General features: G+C 38.4%; 1 protein-coding gene across 1 annotated transcript; it reads left to right on the forward strand.

Moving 5' to 3' along the window:
• Positions 1-542: 542 nt before the first annotated feature.
• On the forward strand, positions 543-16,824 carry galr2b (galanin receptor 2b). The gene is made up of 3 exons (XM_059347070.1): positions 543-676; positions 5,672-6,054; positions 13,612-16,824. The coding sequence occupies exons 2-3, from the start codon at positions 5,681-5,683 to the stop codon at positions 14,372-14,374; spliced, it is 1,137 nt and encodes a 378-aa protein (XP_059203053.1). The 5' UTR covers positions 543-676; positions 5,672-5,680; the 3' UTR covers positions 14,375-16,824.
• Positions 16,825-19,503: the final 2,679 nt, after the last annotated feature.

A 19,503-nucleotide genomic window follows, 5' to 3' on the forward strand; every position in this document is an offset into this window, starting at 1 on the left:
GAGATATTATATTTTACTGTATCTAAACCCTCCAAAGCTGTTAACTGAGATCCCTGCCTGGAGAAATATTCATGTCATGTATGTAATAATGTGTAGCTTGAGGATGTGTTATTGACCGTGTGGTCATGAATAAAGATGCAACATAGCCTAAAGCATATCTATACAGTATCTCTCTCTCTCTCTCTCTCTCTCTCTCTCTCTCTCTCTCTCTCTCTCTCCCTCTCTCTCTCCCAGACATTGCTTTCACACACTCAAGTTATGGTCAGGATTGCAATGCAATTGCAAGGGTCAGAATCAGAAGGCTGATTTGACTGTCTGTTCATACACACATGGCTATTTGTCAGGGAACCCTCATGATTATGCACTGATTGTGAATAGATTGTCGGGCCGCTGCAGCCTCCCTCCATACAGCCACGCTGCAATTCTTTTCTGCAGTGAAGAGTGAACATTAAAGTGAATGTGGAGGAGGAGTCCTCACTAGGGGGAGAGAGAGGTGGGGGTGGTGGAGAGGAGGGGGAGGCGGGGAAAGAGTAAGATACCAGCAACACGGGCAGATTGCGATGTACACCGGGAAAACAGAGGCAGAGAATGAGCATCCTAACAGAGCAGCTCTGCTGGGAGTCTTGTTCTTAATCTGAGAGAAAGCTTTGGATACTGTCCACCCATCATCAGGCTGGTAGGTTTATCATGCTGCATCTGTCTGATCTGCATGCTGATTCTGCTCTTTGTGTGGAATAGAAATGTTCGAAAGAAGATTTGCATTTTAAATATATGCCACACAATCAGATTTTTTTATAAATAATTTTTTACAAGATGCTAAAGCTGCTCGACTGATATCTAAAGTTTGGTTGTTAATGTGTGTCAACACCTGTCGGACGAAGCTTTAATGTGTCTTATTTTAGATCTTTTGCTTGCTGATAAAGATGCAGAATATGCTTTGCCTGCTCATCATTTTTTAATCCTCTCCTGTAAACATGAAGGTGTTTTCCTACATATTCTGGTTTGGGCTGTGCTACATCCCCATCACCCTCCTCCTCGTCCTCCTCTTCCTCCTACTCTCTGCCTCAGCTGTTTTCATTATTCATTATGTTTCATTTCCAAAAACTCTAATTATGCTCTCACAACCGTCACACTGAGCTCGCCAAAGTCTGTCAGGTTGCACACGCTCTATTACCAGCTCATAATTCTCCAGTACGTCTATCCCTGTTTGCTCTGATCCCCTCTGAGACTGTTGCACATGTTCTAGCCGGAGTCGTAGCCCTGATATCCCACTGCAGTCGGAAATTTAATATCAGTCCTGGTTGTCCTCCCTTGTGGGAAGAACAGGGGAATCAGCCTCACCATGAAAGAGGCTGCTGAAGTCAAGCATTTTCACAGAGCTGTGAGGAAAATTATTCTGCAGCATCGACCACCCAAAGCTATAATCTCTTTATGAGAACACATTCATAGGATCTCCACTTTAAAGTGTCATTTATTAGCTATGGACTGTGATCAGTGTGTCCTCCTCATTTTGCTCTCAGTCACGATTCTGATTATGTAGATAAACCGGCAGCAGAGTTTACTCAAGGGATGTTAAAAGTTTAATAATGTTTAATAATTCATTTTAGGCTGGTTATTGCTCAGAGTTGAAGGATAGAAGTAGGGAAGCTAGAGGATGAGTTAAAAATACTGCCAAGTAGTTTTTAATAGTATTTTTTTAACAGAACTTGTATTTCCCTCTGATGATGTTTTTATTGTCATAAAAAGAAAACATTTATGGGATTGATTTCTTCATTATTTGTGGCAAGATAACTCACAAAATAAATTTGATAGAGGCATCTTCATGTAGCTTTGCTCAGTGCTGCTATGTCATTTCAGCTCCGTGAGTTTGATAAATGATTTGCATTTCTGCATTGCATGGCTATTTGATGATGTGTATGTTAATTAATCTTGTGGCATGTCTTTTAATGTAAAATGCTAATCCAACAAAAACAAAAAATTCATGGAATCACCCAAAAGCAATAGTAGCTTGATCTGAATTGAATGGAAGAAACATGAATGAAGGTTTTAGTCCGAGCTTGGCATAAATGGCAATTTCAAATATGTGGGTTGTTTCCACTTTCATGACAGGAAATTGCAAGCACAACACGAATGTAACAGGATTGGATCTGATTTTTTTTTTTTTTTCAACTGCTGCTCAATGCAGGGATTGTTTCCACAAGAAAAGGCTCTGACAAAAAATGTCATTTCTGAATGAAAGTCACTGTTTGAAGGTGATGTAACATAATTGTTTCTATACAGGAGACCCTCCATTTAAGAGCTGTCAAGTATCATTGAGTGTTGCTTTGCAAGTCTACATGAGAGTAATGAGAGATTCCTAAAAATGCACTGATTCTGTTTCCAGCTTCCAGTGGGTAATGTAGAATATAACCCAAAACACAGGGGTTTGGTTTGAATCAAACTCTTTGACAGAGACGATGGATACAATTCATTTTTGGAGACATCATTTGATCTACACTGTGGCTCATCTACTTCACCATCAAGAGCACCTTTTAAACCTTTAAGCCTCAAATTTGCACCACTCACCAGTCTGAGAGTACACACTGATGTCATTAGAGACTTTAACAAAAACCCTAACCGCAAGCTCTAATGTGATGTCTTTACTGGTTAGTAAAAAAAAAAGTAAAAAAAGACACTGCTCACCATGAATGGATGATGTGGTCTTGGCTGAGATGGACTCCTGTTTTTTTTCTATTTTCAGAGAATGAATCAAAAAGATGCACTAAAACAGCTCTGAGTTTAAGACATAATTCCTCGGATTATAGAAGAGAGGAGTTGAATTACTGGCTGAAGTGGCTCCATCCACTTACCTGAATACCTTCTAGTTCATATCTTCATCCAACAAATCTCTGCAGTGTATTACATGATAAAAGGGGGGGGGGGCGTAATTATATCTTCACTGTAAAGGTGTTTCTGTAGGTGTTAATGTCATAGCAAACCTTTCAAACAAAAAAAAAAAAAAGAGATAGAAATGATGTGGATACAAAGTGTGACTTTAGCACCTTTTTTCTAAATCTAGTAACATCTCATGTACATGGAACTGCATTGTAACCTTTCTTGTAATGAAAGCAGAGAACGTATTCCCTAGATACAATATACCAATATATCACCAGCCAATTAAAAACAGCCTTTCATTTCATTCTAATTAATATGTGCGACATGACTCGCCTGGGGATTAATTGGATAAAGAAATCCTCTGGTGCATGAAGGCCTGTCAATTTTTTTAGTATAGCTTTAAAAGTTGCAAAGACTAAGTCATTATGAAATCCTCTCTGATGAGCATCTGTGTCTGTTTATGAGAAGTGATTAGTGCTGGATTGGGAAATGTCATTGCACAACAGTATTTTGAGTTGATGTGATTTAAAGGTTCTGTGTGTAATGTTCAGAAAAAACCCGTTATTAACCCTGGTGGTAGTTAAGTGAACTGCAGTCAGCATCCTGTTGCTCACTCAGATCACGTTGGCTGGCTATCATTTTGCTAGTGAGAATTTAAGCAAGCAAGCATGCTAAGGCTAGCCAGCTAGCTGTAACTTGTGTACGTTGCATGGATTTTTTTGGTTGCTTGCTTCGTAATGTTACCTGAAAAAGTTATTTGCAAACAACAAGCTTGGCAAATTATTTAATTTATTTCAAGACAGTATGCTGCTATGTGAGCTAGCTAGCAATTCAACAAGCAAGCAAGCTTACGTTAGATTAGCCTAGGGTGACCAAGCGTCCTCTTTTGCCCGGACATGTCCACTTTTTACGTCCTGTCCGGGGCATCCGGCTTTTATAAATTCACGAAAATGTCCGGTGTTCACTGTTTTTCATAGGACCAGTACACGTGCACGTAAATTGGCCGGCGCTTTGCACACAATTTTGCGAGACGTAATTACCAAGAGGCTGCCTCGTGGGCGGATCAGCGCCGCGCACACACACACACACACACACACACAGAGACAGAGAGCAGAGCAGACAGAGGGCAGATCGAACAGCGGAGCAACATTGCACGGGAAATGCCGAAGCGTAAGTGCAGCTTCACAGATGAACTGCAAAAAAAATTTCCGACATACCGTCCCGGGACAGGTGGGAGGCGAAGTGCACCGTGTGCAATGCTGGCACATATGTCTCAGTGTCTAATAAAGGTGCTGGAGATCTCAAAGCTCAAAGACAACTAAAGATGAAAAGTATAGATCCTTTTTGTTTGTTAAGTTAGTATCTTTGTGAGACTCTTCTATTATTTATCTTATTGCAGTTATTAAGAGATATATTGTTGAAGCTAGATTTTCTAACAGAAGAGTTCATATTTAGAACATTATTTCATATTATTTATTCATTTATTTGAAAAGAGTCTACGAGAGCTATTATTTTGTTACAAGTTTTTACAGATTTCATTTTATTTTATTACAGAAGTTAATTTTGCACCATTAAAGCATAATAAAGCATGTTCATCAACCTCCGAGAAGCCTGTCTGAATTTGTGTCTCGAGGCCGTGCCGATTGTCCTCTTTTTTGGAAATCAAAATATGGTCACCCTAGATTAGCCAGTTAAAATCACAATATCGGAACATACTGTACTGCAGGTGCAGGCAGGTGTGGAAAAAATGCCTAGAAGAATTAATGCTGGTGGTTTGAAGGCAAAGGGTGGAGGATTTTTGTTCTGTTCACTCACTTTGCATTTTATTAATTGATAAAAATAAAAAAAAGATTAACATTTTTGAAAGCATTCTTATTTTACAGCATTTTTTCCACACCTGCCGAAGACTTTTGCACAGTACTGTATATATTTTTCTAGCGGTTGCACAGCAAAGGACCTGCAACTATTGGCTGCAGCAACTTCATTTCATCCAGCACAAGACCCAGTTCTAAGCTTACACCCAGTGGTGCCACTGGGCACTAGCTCGCTGTGAACCCCAGTTCTGAGGTTTGCACTGGCTGAATTTAAGTTGCAACAGCCTCTAGGCCTGAAGGTCTAAGTCTGAAGCTGTGTCTCGCTCTCCTCCAGTTGAAGTTGTCTGCCAGCTGCTGGGAGTAAGGCAGAGGGGCCAGAACTAGAGGTACATTAGTTGTTTTCACATTTATGGACAGGCAAACAGTAAATTCATCAAATTCAGTGCCCCATATTGCTATTTTCAAACTATGTAACTGTCATATTTTGCAGCACAACTTAGTCTTTAACGTAGATATCAGTCCACGTGCTTTTAAGATATCTTGAGGTCAAAGGTCAAGTGACTCATTGGAAAATTGCCATACTAGTTTTAACTTTGCGAAAATATAGTTTTTGTAACATTATTTCACACCCTTCTCAACAGGATATTAACATGACATGGTCCCAATAGATTCCTGATCTTCAAGTCTCAAATGACGTTCTCTGTAGCCTTAAAACTGTGTTCACTAAAGCATCTGAAGAAGAAAAAAAAGGCAAAGTGGGCTGTTGGAACACTAGGGGGTTAAAGGCAACTGAGAAAGTTGGGAAAGGACTTTTAAGTTACATCACGAACCCACTGGCAATTAAAAGTGATGAAAACATGTCAGAAACTACACATGATATTTAGGATTTTCACATAAAAGAAAAAGTTAAACTATCCAAATCTCTATAATGGTTAGACTACACTTTACTTGACACATGTATCTTCACTGTTCTTCTTTTCCAGACTTGCAAAATGTCTGACTTTGAGGATTTCAGCAAGCCAGGAGGGCAGGGGAATGTATCTGAAAGCTACCAGCTGAACCCCACCAGCGTGATCGTGTCTGTGGTGTTCTCCCTCATCTTCCTGCTGGGCACCATCGGCAACAGCCTGGTGCTCGCCGTGCTTCTGCGGAGCGGCCAGGTGGGATACAACACAACCAATCTGTTCATACTCAACCTGAGCGTGGCCGACTTCTTCTTCATCATCTTCTGCGTTCCTTTCCAAGCCACTATCTACTCTCTGGAGGGCTGGGTGTTCGGCTCCTTCATGTGCAAAGTGGTCCACTTCTTCATCAACCTCACCATGTACGCCAGCAGCTTCACACTTGCTGCTGTCTCTGTTGACAGGTATGTTAATCAACCAACCTGGTCTCACAGAAATCCGTGAAATAGCCATGGATTTCGCTTAACTCAAAATCCGTGGAATAGCCACGGAATCGCTCAAATTTCCGTGAAACTTACACGGATTTCGCTACAATGCAAGTTAATGACAGTCATATCCCGTGGCTATTGGTTTGTTCCAAGTCACGTGACTTTCAAGGTCCCAGCGGTCAGAACAAAAAACATGGTTCTCAAACAGTTCTCTCATTTTTAGTGAAAAAATCAATATTTTGACCTAGTTTCTGCATAAAAATGGATTTTGATCACATTTCTAGCGAGAAATATATGTTTTATTTTCTAAATATTCCATCCATCCATCCATCCATCCATTTTCTTCCGCTTATCCGGGGCCGGGTCAAAAAATTGGATTTTGAGTTAAGCGAAATCCGTGGCTATTTCATGGATTTCTGTGAGATCATGTTGCAATCAACCCCTGTGAGTCACAGAAAAGATGTAAAAATAATACACTGAAGCATATGCACAGCAATACTTTCACACCCATCAACATGGATCACATGTAACATTTAAAACATCCATAGACACTTTTCCAATTACCGTTAAATAATTATGGTAAAGAAAAGGGGTTATTTGATAATTGATGACATTTCCCATAAAGCCTTTTGCTTCCTGTTGCAAAAGGTTGTTGCTACAAGGCTGCAACTAAAGACATTTTTTGTATCCGGATACAAGCCTGGATATGGATTTAGTTTATGCCGGGAGTCATGTTATAATGGACAAATACTGTTTTTTCTTACCTTATATTCAACGGCAATGCAATTTTCATGCCTTCAAAGCATCAATAACTATAGATATTGGCATGCAAATCATTAAAAGTATACGTCCACATCCGCATACTTTACTTTTCATCATTTTATGGATGCACAGACTTGTCAGTGATGCTTTTTTCCCCTTAAAAATAACAAGCACTTTCAGATAAAAAAAAATATCACTTTCCATCCTGAATAACAGATTTGGGTGCATCCCAAATAAATGACTTAAATTATTTATTATCAGAGTCAGCAGTAGCTGCGACTTATCTTCCTGTATCTCTTTTGCTTTTATTTCATCATCTCCCATCAGAAATGTACAGAGCGGTGTAAGTAATTCAGCATTCATTCAAGGTCTCAAACTGCTATACACACACATACACGTTTCCCCTTTAATTAATACTATCCTGTCAAATTTCCTAATTTATTCCTCCAGATTAATAGTTGTAGCTTTCACCTTTACATAATTCTTACAGGCTGTGAAACACAGTATTGTATTATGTCCGAAATTCCAACGTATTGCAGTATTTTGCAGTAATTAAAATGGAGATTTAATAAAAACACAGTTTTAAGGTTCAGGTGCAGCAGAGGAACATTTATGTCCCCCAGAAAGAAAGAATAGAGTGATCGGATACATGAAAGACTGAATGATTCATGGGCACATATATGTTATTAGAAGGGGCAAGATGCATGACACATGACTCGTAATGACTTATGTATGAATCAATTCAGAATGAATAGGGATGCATCAGTATCTCTGTAAGCAGAACATTACCTGCATGTTACCATAGAAACATCAAGCAATTAACAAATGGATCCAATTCATTGTCAAATGCAAACATCTGCATGTCGCTGCACGATCAAATTATGTCACATTTACAAGCTATTATGCTGGGAGATGAGGTTTTGTTTATTATTTATGTGTGTGTGTGTGTGTGTGTGTGTGTGTGTGTGTGTGTGTGTGTGTGTGTGTATATATATATATATATACATATATATATACTGCATATATTCTGTATATATACTATATTTATTTGTTGTTGTCACGTTCACAACACACGAGAGGCACGGAGGAAGAAATTTTAAAAAATTCATAATCACAAAACAAAAAATGGAAATTCAGCTGAGTAACTTCTGTTGAAGTCAGTACAACAACCTGGCAGAGTGAGTGAAGACCCGGGGTTCTTATACTGATGACTTGATGAGAGGCAGGTGGCGTCAGAGGGAGAGGAGTTGACAAGATGATCAAGGGCAGCTGAGTGGAGGGTGCTAGAGAGCAGGAAGGAACCAGAACACAACAGATGTTGTTGAGAGAAGAGGAATGAAGCATGAAGGAGATTTGTTCATTAAAACCAAAAACATCCAACAGGTGACAGAAGAAGAACAAAAGAAAGGATGCACACGTGAAGTGTTCGTCAGTGCTTATTTATACATGAGATAACCTGACATCTGCTCCCTCACCTAAAGACATGTTATGATACTCATTTGCAACTGAAAACTTTTGGAAACAAATGTAAAAAGATAAAACATAATTAAACTGAATCAGAAAAGAACTCATGCTTCATTCTCTAGTTTGTTAATATGAAATAAAGAACACTTGGTCATGCAGCTACATGTAGATGTTTGTAGTTATGAAAGAAGTATTGAAATCTTTAAAAAGTACTAATACCACAATTTGAAAAATACTTACTGCTTACTGTTACTTACTTACTGTTACTGCATTCAAAGTAAAAGACTGTAAGTATAGTCAAGAAAATGTACTTAAAGTATGAGTGTAAAAAACAAACAAATTATGCAGCCAAGTGGGCTCTTAAGTTGTTAAATTAGTATCATAATATAAGATAATTATTATTGAAGCAGATGTATTGTAAGTTGCCAGCCAGTAGAGCTAATTCTATACAATTTTTATACCTATGTTTGGTTAAATATGCTGCATAACAAAACATAGTATTATACTGTATACACTTATTATTATAGGTTTTTCAAATCTTCATCTGCAAAGTTACTAAAGTCATCAAATAAATGTAGTGAGACAAAAAGTGTGAATTTCCCTCTGAAATTTAAAGCAATATAAAAGCAAGAAACTTTCAAACACAGCAAAGTACAAGTAACACAAAATTGTACTTAAGTAATATAAGTAAGAATATTGTTTGTTTATTATTTGTCTCCTTATTAGCACTAACATGTTTAATAAGGCTACAAAGTGCACCAAGCCTCCAAAAAAAGAACTATTTCTTAGATTTGGTACAGTTGGTTCATGCTTTGAACTCTTTTTGGTGCATTTAACCCATTACAAGTGTTATGTTTTTCATGTGAAGCTAAAAAAGGAAAAAGAAAAGAACAACAACAACTCTGGGAACATAGAGGATGACAGATCCCGGAGGAACACGTTAATGGAATTAGTCAAAGACCCATCAGACCTTACGGAGATGCAGCATCTGTAATTGACCATCTTATCAGAGAATCATGCATTATCCCTGGCTGAAAATTACATCCCTCGCAGTCGGCACTAAGCCATCATTATAAGCCTGGTTGTTGGGCAACATAGTCAGCTCAGTCAATACGGATAGAGTCGGTGTGCAGCCGCCCTCTGCAGCAGACACCCTGTGCTCACACTGGCTGTGTTTACACTTTAGAGGATCCAATAGATTTTTCAGCCAGACACTTCCTCCCCAGTCTGGAAAAGAGCAGGGACATCCGAGTCAGGGTGTTAATGGATTTCTGCTGTTTTTCCTCATCAGTTCCTGTGTAACAAATAAAGAAAAGGCAGCAGCTTACAGTTAGACTTTAAACCAGCAATCCCCAGCAGGAATTAAATCACAGTTCAGGCTGAATGAAGAGCAGCACACACACACACACACACACACACACACACACACACACACAGACGCTCGGTCTTATAATGGAAAATATTTTCTGCTGCAGTGAGCCGCCAACACACAGATCATACTTTTGCTGTGATTTTATGCCAGAGGATATCCCATGTGAAAATGATTCAATATAAAACAGAACATTTCAGCAGTATTGCTTTTAATAAGGGAGTTAATTTGCACAAAGATTTAGGCATAAGATAATATGATGCAGAGTTATTCATGCCTCTACTCTAACGCCTAAAATATGAAAAAAACGAAATGGAGATTTTTTTTTACATCTGTTTTTAAATAAACATCTGTTGAGACTGCAGTTTTACATCATTTTTATAGCGGTTTCTTCATGTGCTTGTGCAAAATGTAATGTGATCAGTGGAGAAACAGCAGCCACCAGTACATTGTGAATTGGAGCATACTTTGAAATTCAGCCATGGCTCCATTTCACAGAAAAATTTGATGATCTGCTCAACAGATGTTTCTAAGTAGGCATTTTAATTGGTCTCCAACTCTCCAACTCAAAAACATTTAGAATCAAAAACATGCAAAGAAAAGCATTGTCAGATATTAACAGATTCATGATTTCTTATATCCGAACTTGTAGTTTTCTTGTTTTTTTTCATGTTGAACATGAAGAGTCTTTGGCCCTATTTCAGTGAGATTTCAAAGACCAGAGGGTCTGTTGCCTGTGATTCTGGAGAGCTACAGTAGCTGAAGTGGCCTGTAAGTGCACAAGAGGAGGACATGGATTTACAGCTGTACCAATCCCTGCCTCAAGGAAAAGAAGCTGCAATACCTCAAATACTCCCTGTCTCAGTAAACATCAGCTCATAAAGCAGCAGGTTTATTGTTTATTGTATCCTTTGGATCCCGATTAGTCTTCATAGAGATGAAGACTATTCTTCCTGGGGTCCACATTAAATCAAACAATTATTACACAATTACATCATTACAGCATTTACACAGATAATAACATGAAGTCATTCATCCTAACATGATTATAATGTATATTAACATGATTATAATATATATTAAGTAGTACAAGGTATGATTATAAAAAGAGTTACATGATTATAGAAGAGTATACGAGGTAAGCATAAATTTTACCATGGTTCACCAGGTTGAATGCATGTTCAAAGAGGAATAAAACCAGGTGACGATGAGGCAATAACTTCAGCAGTAATAGAAGCAGTGCAGTGTCAGAATAATTAAAATGATCTGTGCTATGAAAACACTAGGCTCTTTTTTTCATAATGTGTGGCGGGATTTGCGCCTTCATCGCCTACCTGCTCAGCGACATCAAACGCACAGCATAAGGCACAGTCATGCTCTGTGCTATTGTCATGGTTTTACCAAGTGATGCAATCACAGTCAGAAACTATTGAAAATCAAACAAAAAAATGTTTTTCTGTCGATATAATAGCCAGTGTGACATATTCCCCTTGCAGTGATTTTATTCAATAAAACCCAGAAATGACTGTGTTGTGGATGATTAACATCCACAACACAGAACGTTCAGTGTGAGCCACGATGCTTGGAACATTGGAGTGTGGAGGTGGAAGCGTCCTTGGAGGAAATTTCCTTTATGTACTCAAACTGCTGAACTCAGTTGTCTGAGTCTCTCAGTATTTTACTTCAGATTTAATTTGTGATACCCATGCTGAACCTTTGAAAACACAAAAGCAATACGTTTTACACAAACACCGGTCCCCTGGTTGAAAGCCCTGTGTTTATAACATAGACTGGATACAAATTATGGATGTAGTCACCGTGACGTCACCCATTGGTTTGTGGACTGCCCGTTCGCATCAAGTTCAGTGTTATGCTTGTCGCCATCTTGTTTCCTATACGGGGAGCAGACCATATTTGGACTGTGGAGGAGGAGAGGGATCTGATCACTGACTACAGCCTCTCTACACCTCAACCTGACTGAGAGAAGCTGCTGCTAATTCATGTTAGCATTAACTGGAGCAATAACTGGGATGTTAATTTTGGCTAGCAAAAAAACAAAAACAAAATGTATGTTACTGACCTCAAAAAACTGAACAGCGAGTCCTTGGAGTGTCTGTTAGTCCAACCAAACACTGAACAAGACATATTTACTGAAAAAAACGTTCAAATAAACTGTCATTAAGTGAAAATACAGTGAAAGGGTCAAAGTTATAAGACCAAACTGCTAAACATCTTTTTTATATCTATATAACATTATATATAACTTTATTGACATGTTGTCGTGGATACACATTGTTCTGCTTCTCTCCTGATGACGGCTCGCCTTGTTAGCCACCTGTCAATCAAAGGTAGCCCCGCCCCAAATCATACGATTCTGTATCTTATTTTTTCTTCTAAATGGGGCCATTATTTGAACTATGAAATTGTCTTGAAGAAGATTTTTTACTAGCGATTGAGACCATAGTGTTGTCCTGTTTTGCATTGAAATGAATGGACAGAAATGTTTCGGCAGCCAAACTTAGCACCCCCTGCTGGAATTTCTCACTTCGTGGTTTGCCTCCTTTCTCAGACCCAAGGGTTGACGCCTGGTTTATAAGTGCACCATGTCATTCTTTTTACTACGTAATGCATTTCAGAAAAGTTAAATGCATATGGAGAGCCGAGATGATGTAGGAGGGGAGGATCAAGGTACTGGATGAAAGGACGAGGGGGGGGTGAAGGGATATTGAGATGTTGGGTAAATGGACGGATGGATGTTAGAAAACCACGATGACTCAGTGTCGGCTGAAGGCGGGGAGACATAAGGGAACTAGGGGAGTCGAGGATCTGTGTGGGGGAGCTGTCTCTTCGTACACTGATACGGATCATGCCCGCAGTGGTTCCTGTAATCAAACAGAGAGAGAGAATAGAGAGGTAAAAGAAAAAAGAAAGATGGGAATTGGAGGGGAGGGATTGTGAGAACAGAGCCAGAGGGCAAGACAATGAATCAGGTGTGCTTATGTAGTCTACTTGTGCGTAAGTTGTCTTTGTTCCCGAACCAAAGTACATAATGGGCTATAATAAACTGCTCTGCATTTGACAAATAGGATCGTTTTGCTGTAGAGGACAGTCTCATTATTTTTATTATTTCCTTCTGGACTGATACAAAAACACAGATTTGTGTTTGTTGTGTCTTCGAATTTTAGTTTAGTTCAATACTGTATTTGAAAGTGATGGTGCATATTAATAACGTTTCTGAAAATAAGCCAGAATAAGCCAGGCTGATTCTCATCGGTGGTCCTTAAAGCACAGACTTAAAATCTGCAGATACAAACCGAGCCTGCACTGTGTAGAGACAGGAGAGACAGCTCCTGTTTCACACAGAATCAACAACATAACAGTTCACACAATCCACAAATAGCATGATAACAATGTGATGTACAAAGACCATGACGAGCAGGAGCAGCTCTTACATCAAACGTAATGATGACAACAAAATAACACCTCACATCTAGTGCTCAATACAAGTTGGGTTTCTAATAACGCCGCCTCTTAATGCTGTGCAGAAGAAATTGTGGTTGGCACAGTTTCTAATATATTGTGGTAAATTGTTCCAATCCCGGGAGGCTCTGGCAGAAAAAAAGCATTCTCTCTCTCTCTCTCTCTCTCTCTCTCTCTCTCTCTCTCTCTCCCCTCTCTCCATCAGCCCTCCAGTCAAAACAATGAGAAGAAATCTGCACCAGTGTGGACTAAACAATAGCATTCATTCATGACTGAACTCGTAAACAGTTTTATTTTAATTTAGTTTACACTTTAATATGAAGCTTTTTATATAAAGACTTACACTCTTTCAACCTATAATTATCACACTGCACCACTCACCAGCCCAGCATGTTCTCTCATTATTATGTTCATGTGGTTTGGATCGCATGTCAAAGTGCTGCTTTTGTCTTTTATAGGTATCTGGCCATCCGTTACCCGCTGCGCTCCAGAGAGCTACGGACTCCCTGTAACGCAGTGGTTGCCATGGTAGTCATCTGGGGTCTCTCTCTGGTCTTTGCGGGTCCTTACCTTAGCTACTACGACCTGATCGATTACGCCAACAGTACTGTGTGCATCCCCGGCTGGGAGGAGCAGAACAGGAAGGTGCTGGACACGTGCACCTTCCTGTTCGGCTACGTCATCCCGGTGCTGATCGTGAGTCTCTCTTACACTCGAACCATCAAGTACCTGTGGACGGCCGTCGACCCTCTGGACGGCATGTCAGAATCGAAGAGAGCCAAACGCAAAGTCACCAAAATGATCATCATCGTCACCGTGCTTTTCTGCATCTGCTGGCTGCCGTACCACGTGGTGATCCTGTGCTACTTGTACGGAGACTTCCCCTTCAATCAGACCACGTACGCCTTCAGGCTCCTCTCACACTGCATGGCCTACGCCAACTCCTGCGTCAACCCCATCGTGTACGCTCTGGTGTCCAAGCACTTTCGCAAAGGCTTCAAGAAAGTGTTCAGCTGCATCCTGAGTAAAAATGGCAGAAATAAGGTCCACGTGGTTCACGTGGCCAACACTGTGCCCGGGTTTGAGGCCGGCTCCACAGAGGTGTCGCAGATGAACGAGGAGCACATGCGGCAGAATGAATGTGAGATGATTAACAGGCCGATCGCAGAGCCAAGAGAAGCAACAGTGACACTTAATCTGCCATTTCAGCGGCAGACTTGACAAGTGATTCAACTTTGCTGATGGGCTCAGAACACATGCCTTATGTGATAGACATTGCAGCTTATATTTATAATAGAGAAATGTAGTAACTTCTCATCATGACATTCACAGTTTAGGTGGCAAATAGGAAAGGAGATAAAATTATTTATGCACAGGCGTACCTATTTTAAGGAATGCATCACCTTTAAAATGACCATTTTATATATCAATTACTCACCATGTGTTACCTTGAGTTCTTGAATAAAACTTTCTCACATGCCTCCACAGTGAATGTAGAATCCAACAGTGGAGTTTTACAATGTTGGGCTTGTATATTTCTGCAAAATGATGCACAGATAACATTGAATCTCTACATTGTTGACCCATAAATATATTGAATATGAACATTCCTGAACTGCAGCACGCTGCAAACACATGACAACTGTAACATGGTGTAAACAAGTGACAATGGCTGTTTTTAAGACATGAAACACCTTGGTTAGGCTTAACCCATAAGAACCCATGGTGACACCCATGTGACAAACATTTTAAATCTTCTAGAACCTCCCATATTCAGCTTTTTTGCTTTTTAGCTAACTTCAAAAAGCTTATTTTTTGTTACGAGGCTAAGTTTAATCCCATTTAACAATTCTACTCCATTAATAGGGAACTGAACAAATTAAAGTCACAATTTTGATATATGTTATGGAGATGCAAACAAAAAGGCAAATAGTTATTTGTTTTTATTAATAATTTATTCTTATTTTGTTACTTAAAAATAAATCAGAAAAATAATTTATTGTTAAACAGCACTATTAATGTCACAATTTTGATAAATGTTGTGGAGATGCAAAGAAAAAGGCAAATTTGTGTTTTTGTAAGCAGAAAATGTCATAGTCAAATATCATAAACATAAATACAGATCTTTGACATTAAGAGGTAGTATTTAAAAAATAAATAAATGTGATCCACTTGTTCTGTGGTATATCCCCCATAAGTTTTCTTTAAGGATAAATAGGTCTGGGTTCTTATGGGTTAAACATGTATTCTGGACACATCAAGCAATGGGATACAATTACACTACGACAAAACATCAACAACCACGTTCCCATCCTCCTCGCCATTACACTTGCCCGACACTGGACCTGTGTGGCTTTTAACATCATATCATATTGTCACTGGGGAAAAAAAACCCCATTGCAGATCAAAGTGTCTGGGGGCTGTGTGGAGGCATGCAAGAAAAAAAGTTCCCTTCACATATTCAAGACAGGTGCCGAGTAATGAATCCACAATGGTCATTTTAAAGGGGAAATATTCCATCAAGGTGAGTTGTGGTGAGTCCACAACCAACAATGTTATCGTTTCATCATTTTTGTCAAGTGCTACTTTCCATAAGAAATACCCACTATTTACTAAAAGTGAAAATGTCTCAGTATTTCCTGTTTCCACCATTTGCCTTAACCATGGCCTGCACTTTGGTGTTGATTAAAGGTTTTCAGCATTTGAGATTCCACATTGTCCCAGCACTTTTTAAAAGCAGCACAGAATGTGTGTCCTAATGTAACAGTTATGTTTCGCCTTTTCAAATGGTCCCGAAGACATTGAGAGGTGACTGTGGGAGGGAATTCATGCGGGTCTCTGTTTGACTTCAGAAAGTGTTTTATGCAGGTTCAGGGTCATTGTCCTGCTTGTAAAGTCTGAAGAGAATAGCATTTCTCTGTAAAACGCTGCTTCTCCTCTGCGGATGTGAAGCCCACGCTGTGCAAAGTCATCCAGTCATCACAACATTTTGCTCCAAATCTCTCACATGATCTTTTCCTCACAGACTCAACTGCAACTGTAATCTTCAAAGTCTGACTGTGACTAGATTTGAAAGTGCTAGTCTGTATTTAAGAATGTAATTTTCTAACTGGGCCAGGACGTGATTCGATCCGTTTTTTTGTATCTCGCATGCAGATGCTGTTCTGTCTTGTCAAGATATTACTGGTATATTTGAGTTATATATGCTGTAAAACTTTTTCTTTTTTTTTTAAAATGGTGTGAAAACTCAATATAAAGTTTTGTTTCAATTACAAACCAGCATTTGGCATAGATTTTTAATCTTAAAATATGGATTGGAATATCTTAAGATGGAAAAACAACTTCAAGGATCAGGTGTGTTTTACATTTATTAAAAAGTCTATTAGTATTTGATAAATATTAAACAGATAAAACGGGGCACATTTTCTTGCTTTACTTGTATTTTGCAATGATGGTATTCATGGCATGTTTCTCTTTGGTGTAAAATATTCTATATTTAAATTAATATGTTTATCAATGAGTGCACTTAAGCAGTTAAGAGTTGTGTAGTTTTAAAGGTGTGTATTTTGTGTATTTAAAAGCTGTGAAGCTCTTTCTCTGTTTTTCTGTGAGCGTGTGTCCTACCTCAAAGCTGTAAAAATTTCAAAAATAAATAAAAGTAAATCTTCTTATCTTTTAGCTTCATTCTGTTCAGATTGTGCAAGATGCAATTTTTCCTCTTGAGTGACTCGTCTCCAGGCAGAACATTCTCCTTTGCACTGACCAATTTCCCTCTAGTTTGTTGTCTTTGTATACTATAATATTTCTGTTTGTCCTGTTCATCATGTAGACTTTTTGGTTATAACAGTAGAACTGTAGAATTTAAGAATATATATACATTTAAATATATATTTATTAACATGTTGGTGTAAGAAAAACTTAAATGAGTAAATAAAATATTTTTTGCTTTGAGATTTTTATCAATCAATCAATTGAACAATCAATCAATCAATCAATCAAATAAATCAATCAATCATTAAATGCGTCTGTCTGTCTGTCTGTCTGTCTATCTATCCTTTATCTATCTATCTATCTATCTATCTATCTATCTATCTATCTATCTATCTATCTATCTACCCATCTATCTATCTACCCATCTATCTATCTATCTATCTATCTATCTATCTATCTATCTATCTATCTATCTATCTATCTATCTATCTATCTATCTATCTATCTATCTATCTATCTATCTATCTATCTATCTATCTATCTATCTATCTACCTACCCATCTATCTATCTATCTATCTATCTATCTATCTATCTATCTATCTATCTATCTATCTATCTATCTATCTATCTACCCATCTATCTATCTATCTATCTATCTATCTATCTATCTATCTATCTATCTATCTATCTATCTATCTATCTATCCATCCATCCATCCATCCATCCATCCATCCATCCATCCATCCATCTATCTATCTATCTATCTATCTATCTATCTATCTATCTACCCATCTATCTATCTATCTATCTATCTATCTATCTATCTATCTATCTATCTATCTATCTATCTATCTATCTACCCATCTATCTATCTATCTATCTATCTATCTATCTATCTATCTATCTATCTATCTATCTATCTATCTATCTATCTATCTAGTAAAACAGCTTTGGCTCACAGGAAGTTATAAAGAGCATAGAGGCCACAAATATAATAACTCTGTGTGCAAAGGTCAGAACAATGGTCTATATGTTCTAAAAAACAGAAAACTATCAATTAGCGTCTCTCTGCCTATTGCTGCTTTATGCTTTTAGCTGCTGTTTTTCTGCTGCAAGAGTAAGAGATGATATTAACAAGCACAGCACAGCACAGCCAATCCCCAAGAGATTGCAGAGAGACCTGGGAGGTGAGGGCAGAGCTGCAAGCATCATAGGCTGCGCTGCACTCAACAGAAGGTGCTAATGATAAATGAAGCTCTTGTGGTTGTGAAATAAGCACACACATTGAGATTGCATAATGATGCTCAAACTTTTGAACAAACTTTTATATTGGATTTCTGTGTGCACAGCAGGGCAAAAGAAAGTGATCAATAACCTGTGATGTGCAAACAAATGGACAATAACCATGGTACACATACAGATCACACACAAGCTTTTCAGACATGTGCTGAATGAGCTCAGAGACCATAGTTAGTACATCAGACTAGGTGTGAGGTAGGCCATTACAATAGAGACTCTGTTATAACACCTGGTGCAGCTCTTTATTTCTTGTGGTTCAATGGATTATTGTAGAGTTGGTTTCTCTCATCATGTTTTCAGACAACGTGTTATTTTCTTTCACACATTGCCATCAATGTGTCCACAGGCCTGTGGAGTCTGGAGTGGAATAATTATTTGTTTTTTAGTGGTTTATGAATCAATGACTTACGGTGTTTTGCAGTTGCTTAAACACACATTCTGAAACATTAAGCGCACTCATCACATCATTTAGTTTTATATTCTAGCATTTCCCTCTTAATGAGCAGTCTGTTTGGATGTCTCTGAAGTCAACACAGAAGCAGGTAATCTAAGAGTCCAACACAGTGCATCAGTTGCCATTTGTACTGTTGTGTACTGGTTTTTGGTTTCTGTTGTACTTCTTGCACTAGAAGATTAATTTTGGATTAGGGAATTGCACCCTACAAAAAAAATATTTATGAACAATGATCTATAAGATATCTTTTGAAATATGACTTCTATTTAAAGTTGTGAAGTGGTCACACAAATGTTTTTTTTACGTTAAGATACTAAAATAAATCGAAAAGGGTTAGGGTTAGATTCAAATAATTACTTCCCTAAGTAACTACTGGACGAAGTGATGTAGGTGACATAGAAGAAGGCAAAGAGGGCGATGTGTATGTACTGAAGTTTTTTTTTTAAACATCCCTCACCCATTCCACCTGTGCTAAACGGCCTTTCTCAGTCTTTATACTGTCACATACTGTAATTTCCTTGTTTCCTCCTGTCCCATAAAGGTCACCTTCTAACAACAGAAATCTCTATAGGTCGTAATAAGCAACACATCCTGGCTCACGACTATGAGAGTAATCTATTAATTATAGTGTTTAATTTTTTTGTAGGCAGGCTTATTTATTATTTTCCGTATTGTCTCCATCTCATGTCTTTCTATTGTCTTTTATTGTGAAGTACTTTGTGACATCTGGTCTGAACACATGCTATTGCACTACAGAAAGAACTTCAGCTGGTGATCTATGATAGAAACAGGTCAGTCAGGGTTTTGGTGAGCAACCTTTTTCTAGGGAGATTACATAAGATACAACCGGCAAGAAAAGAAAAAAATATTGCTGCTCCTAGTTAA

This window comes from Centropristis striata, chromosome 13, assembly GCF_030273125.1.
Source record: "Centropristis striata isolate RG_2023a ecotype Rhode Island chromosome 13, C.striata_1.0, whole genome shotgun sequence".
NCBI classification, from domain to species: domain Eukaryota; kingdom Metazoa; phylum Chordata; class Actinopteri; order Perciformes; family Serranidae; genus Centropristis; species Centropristis striata.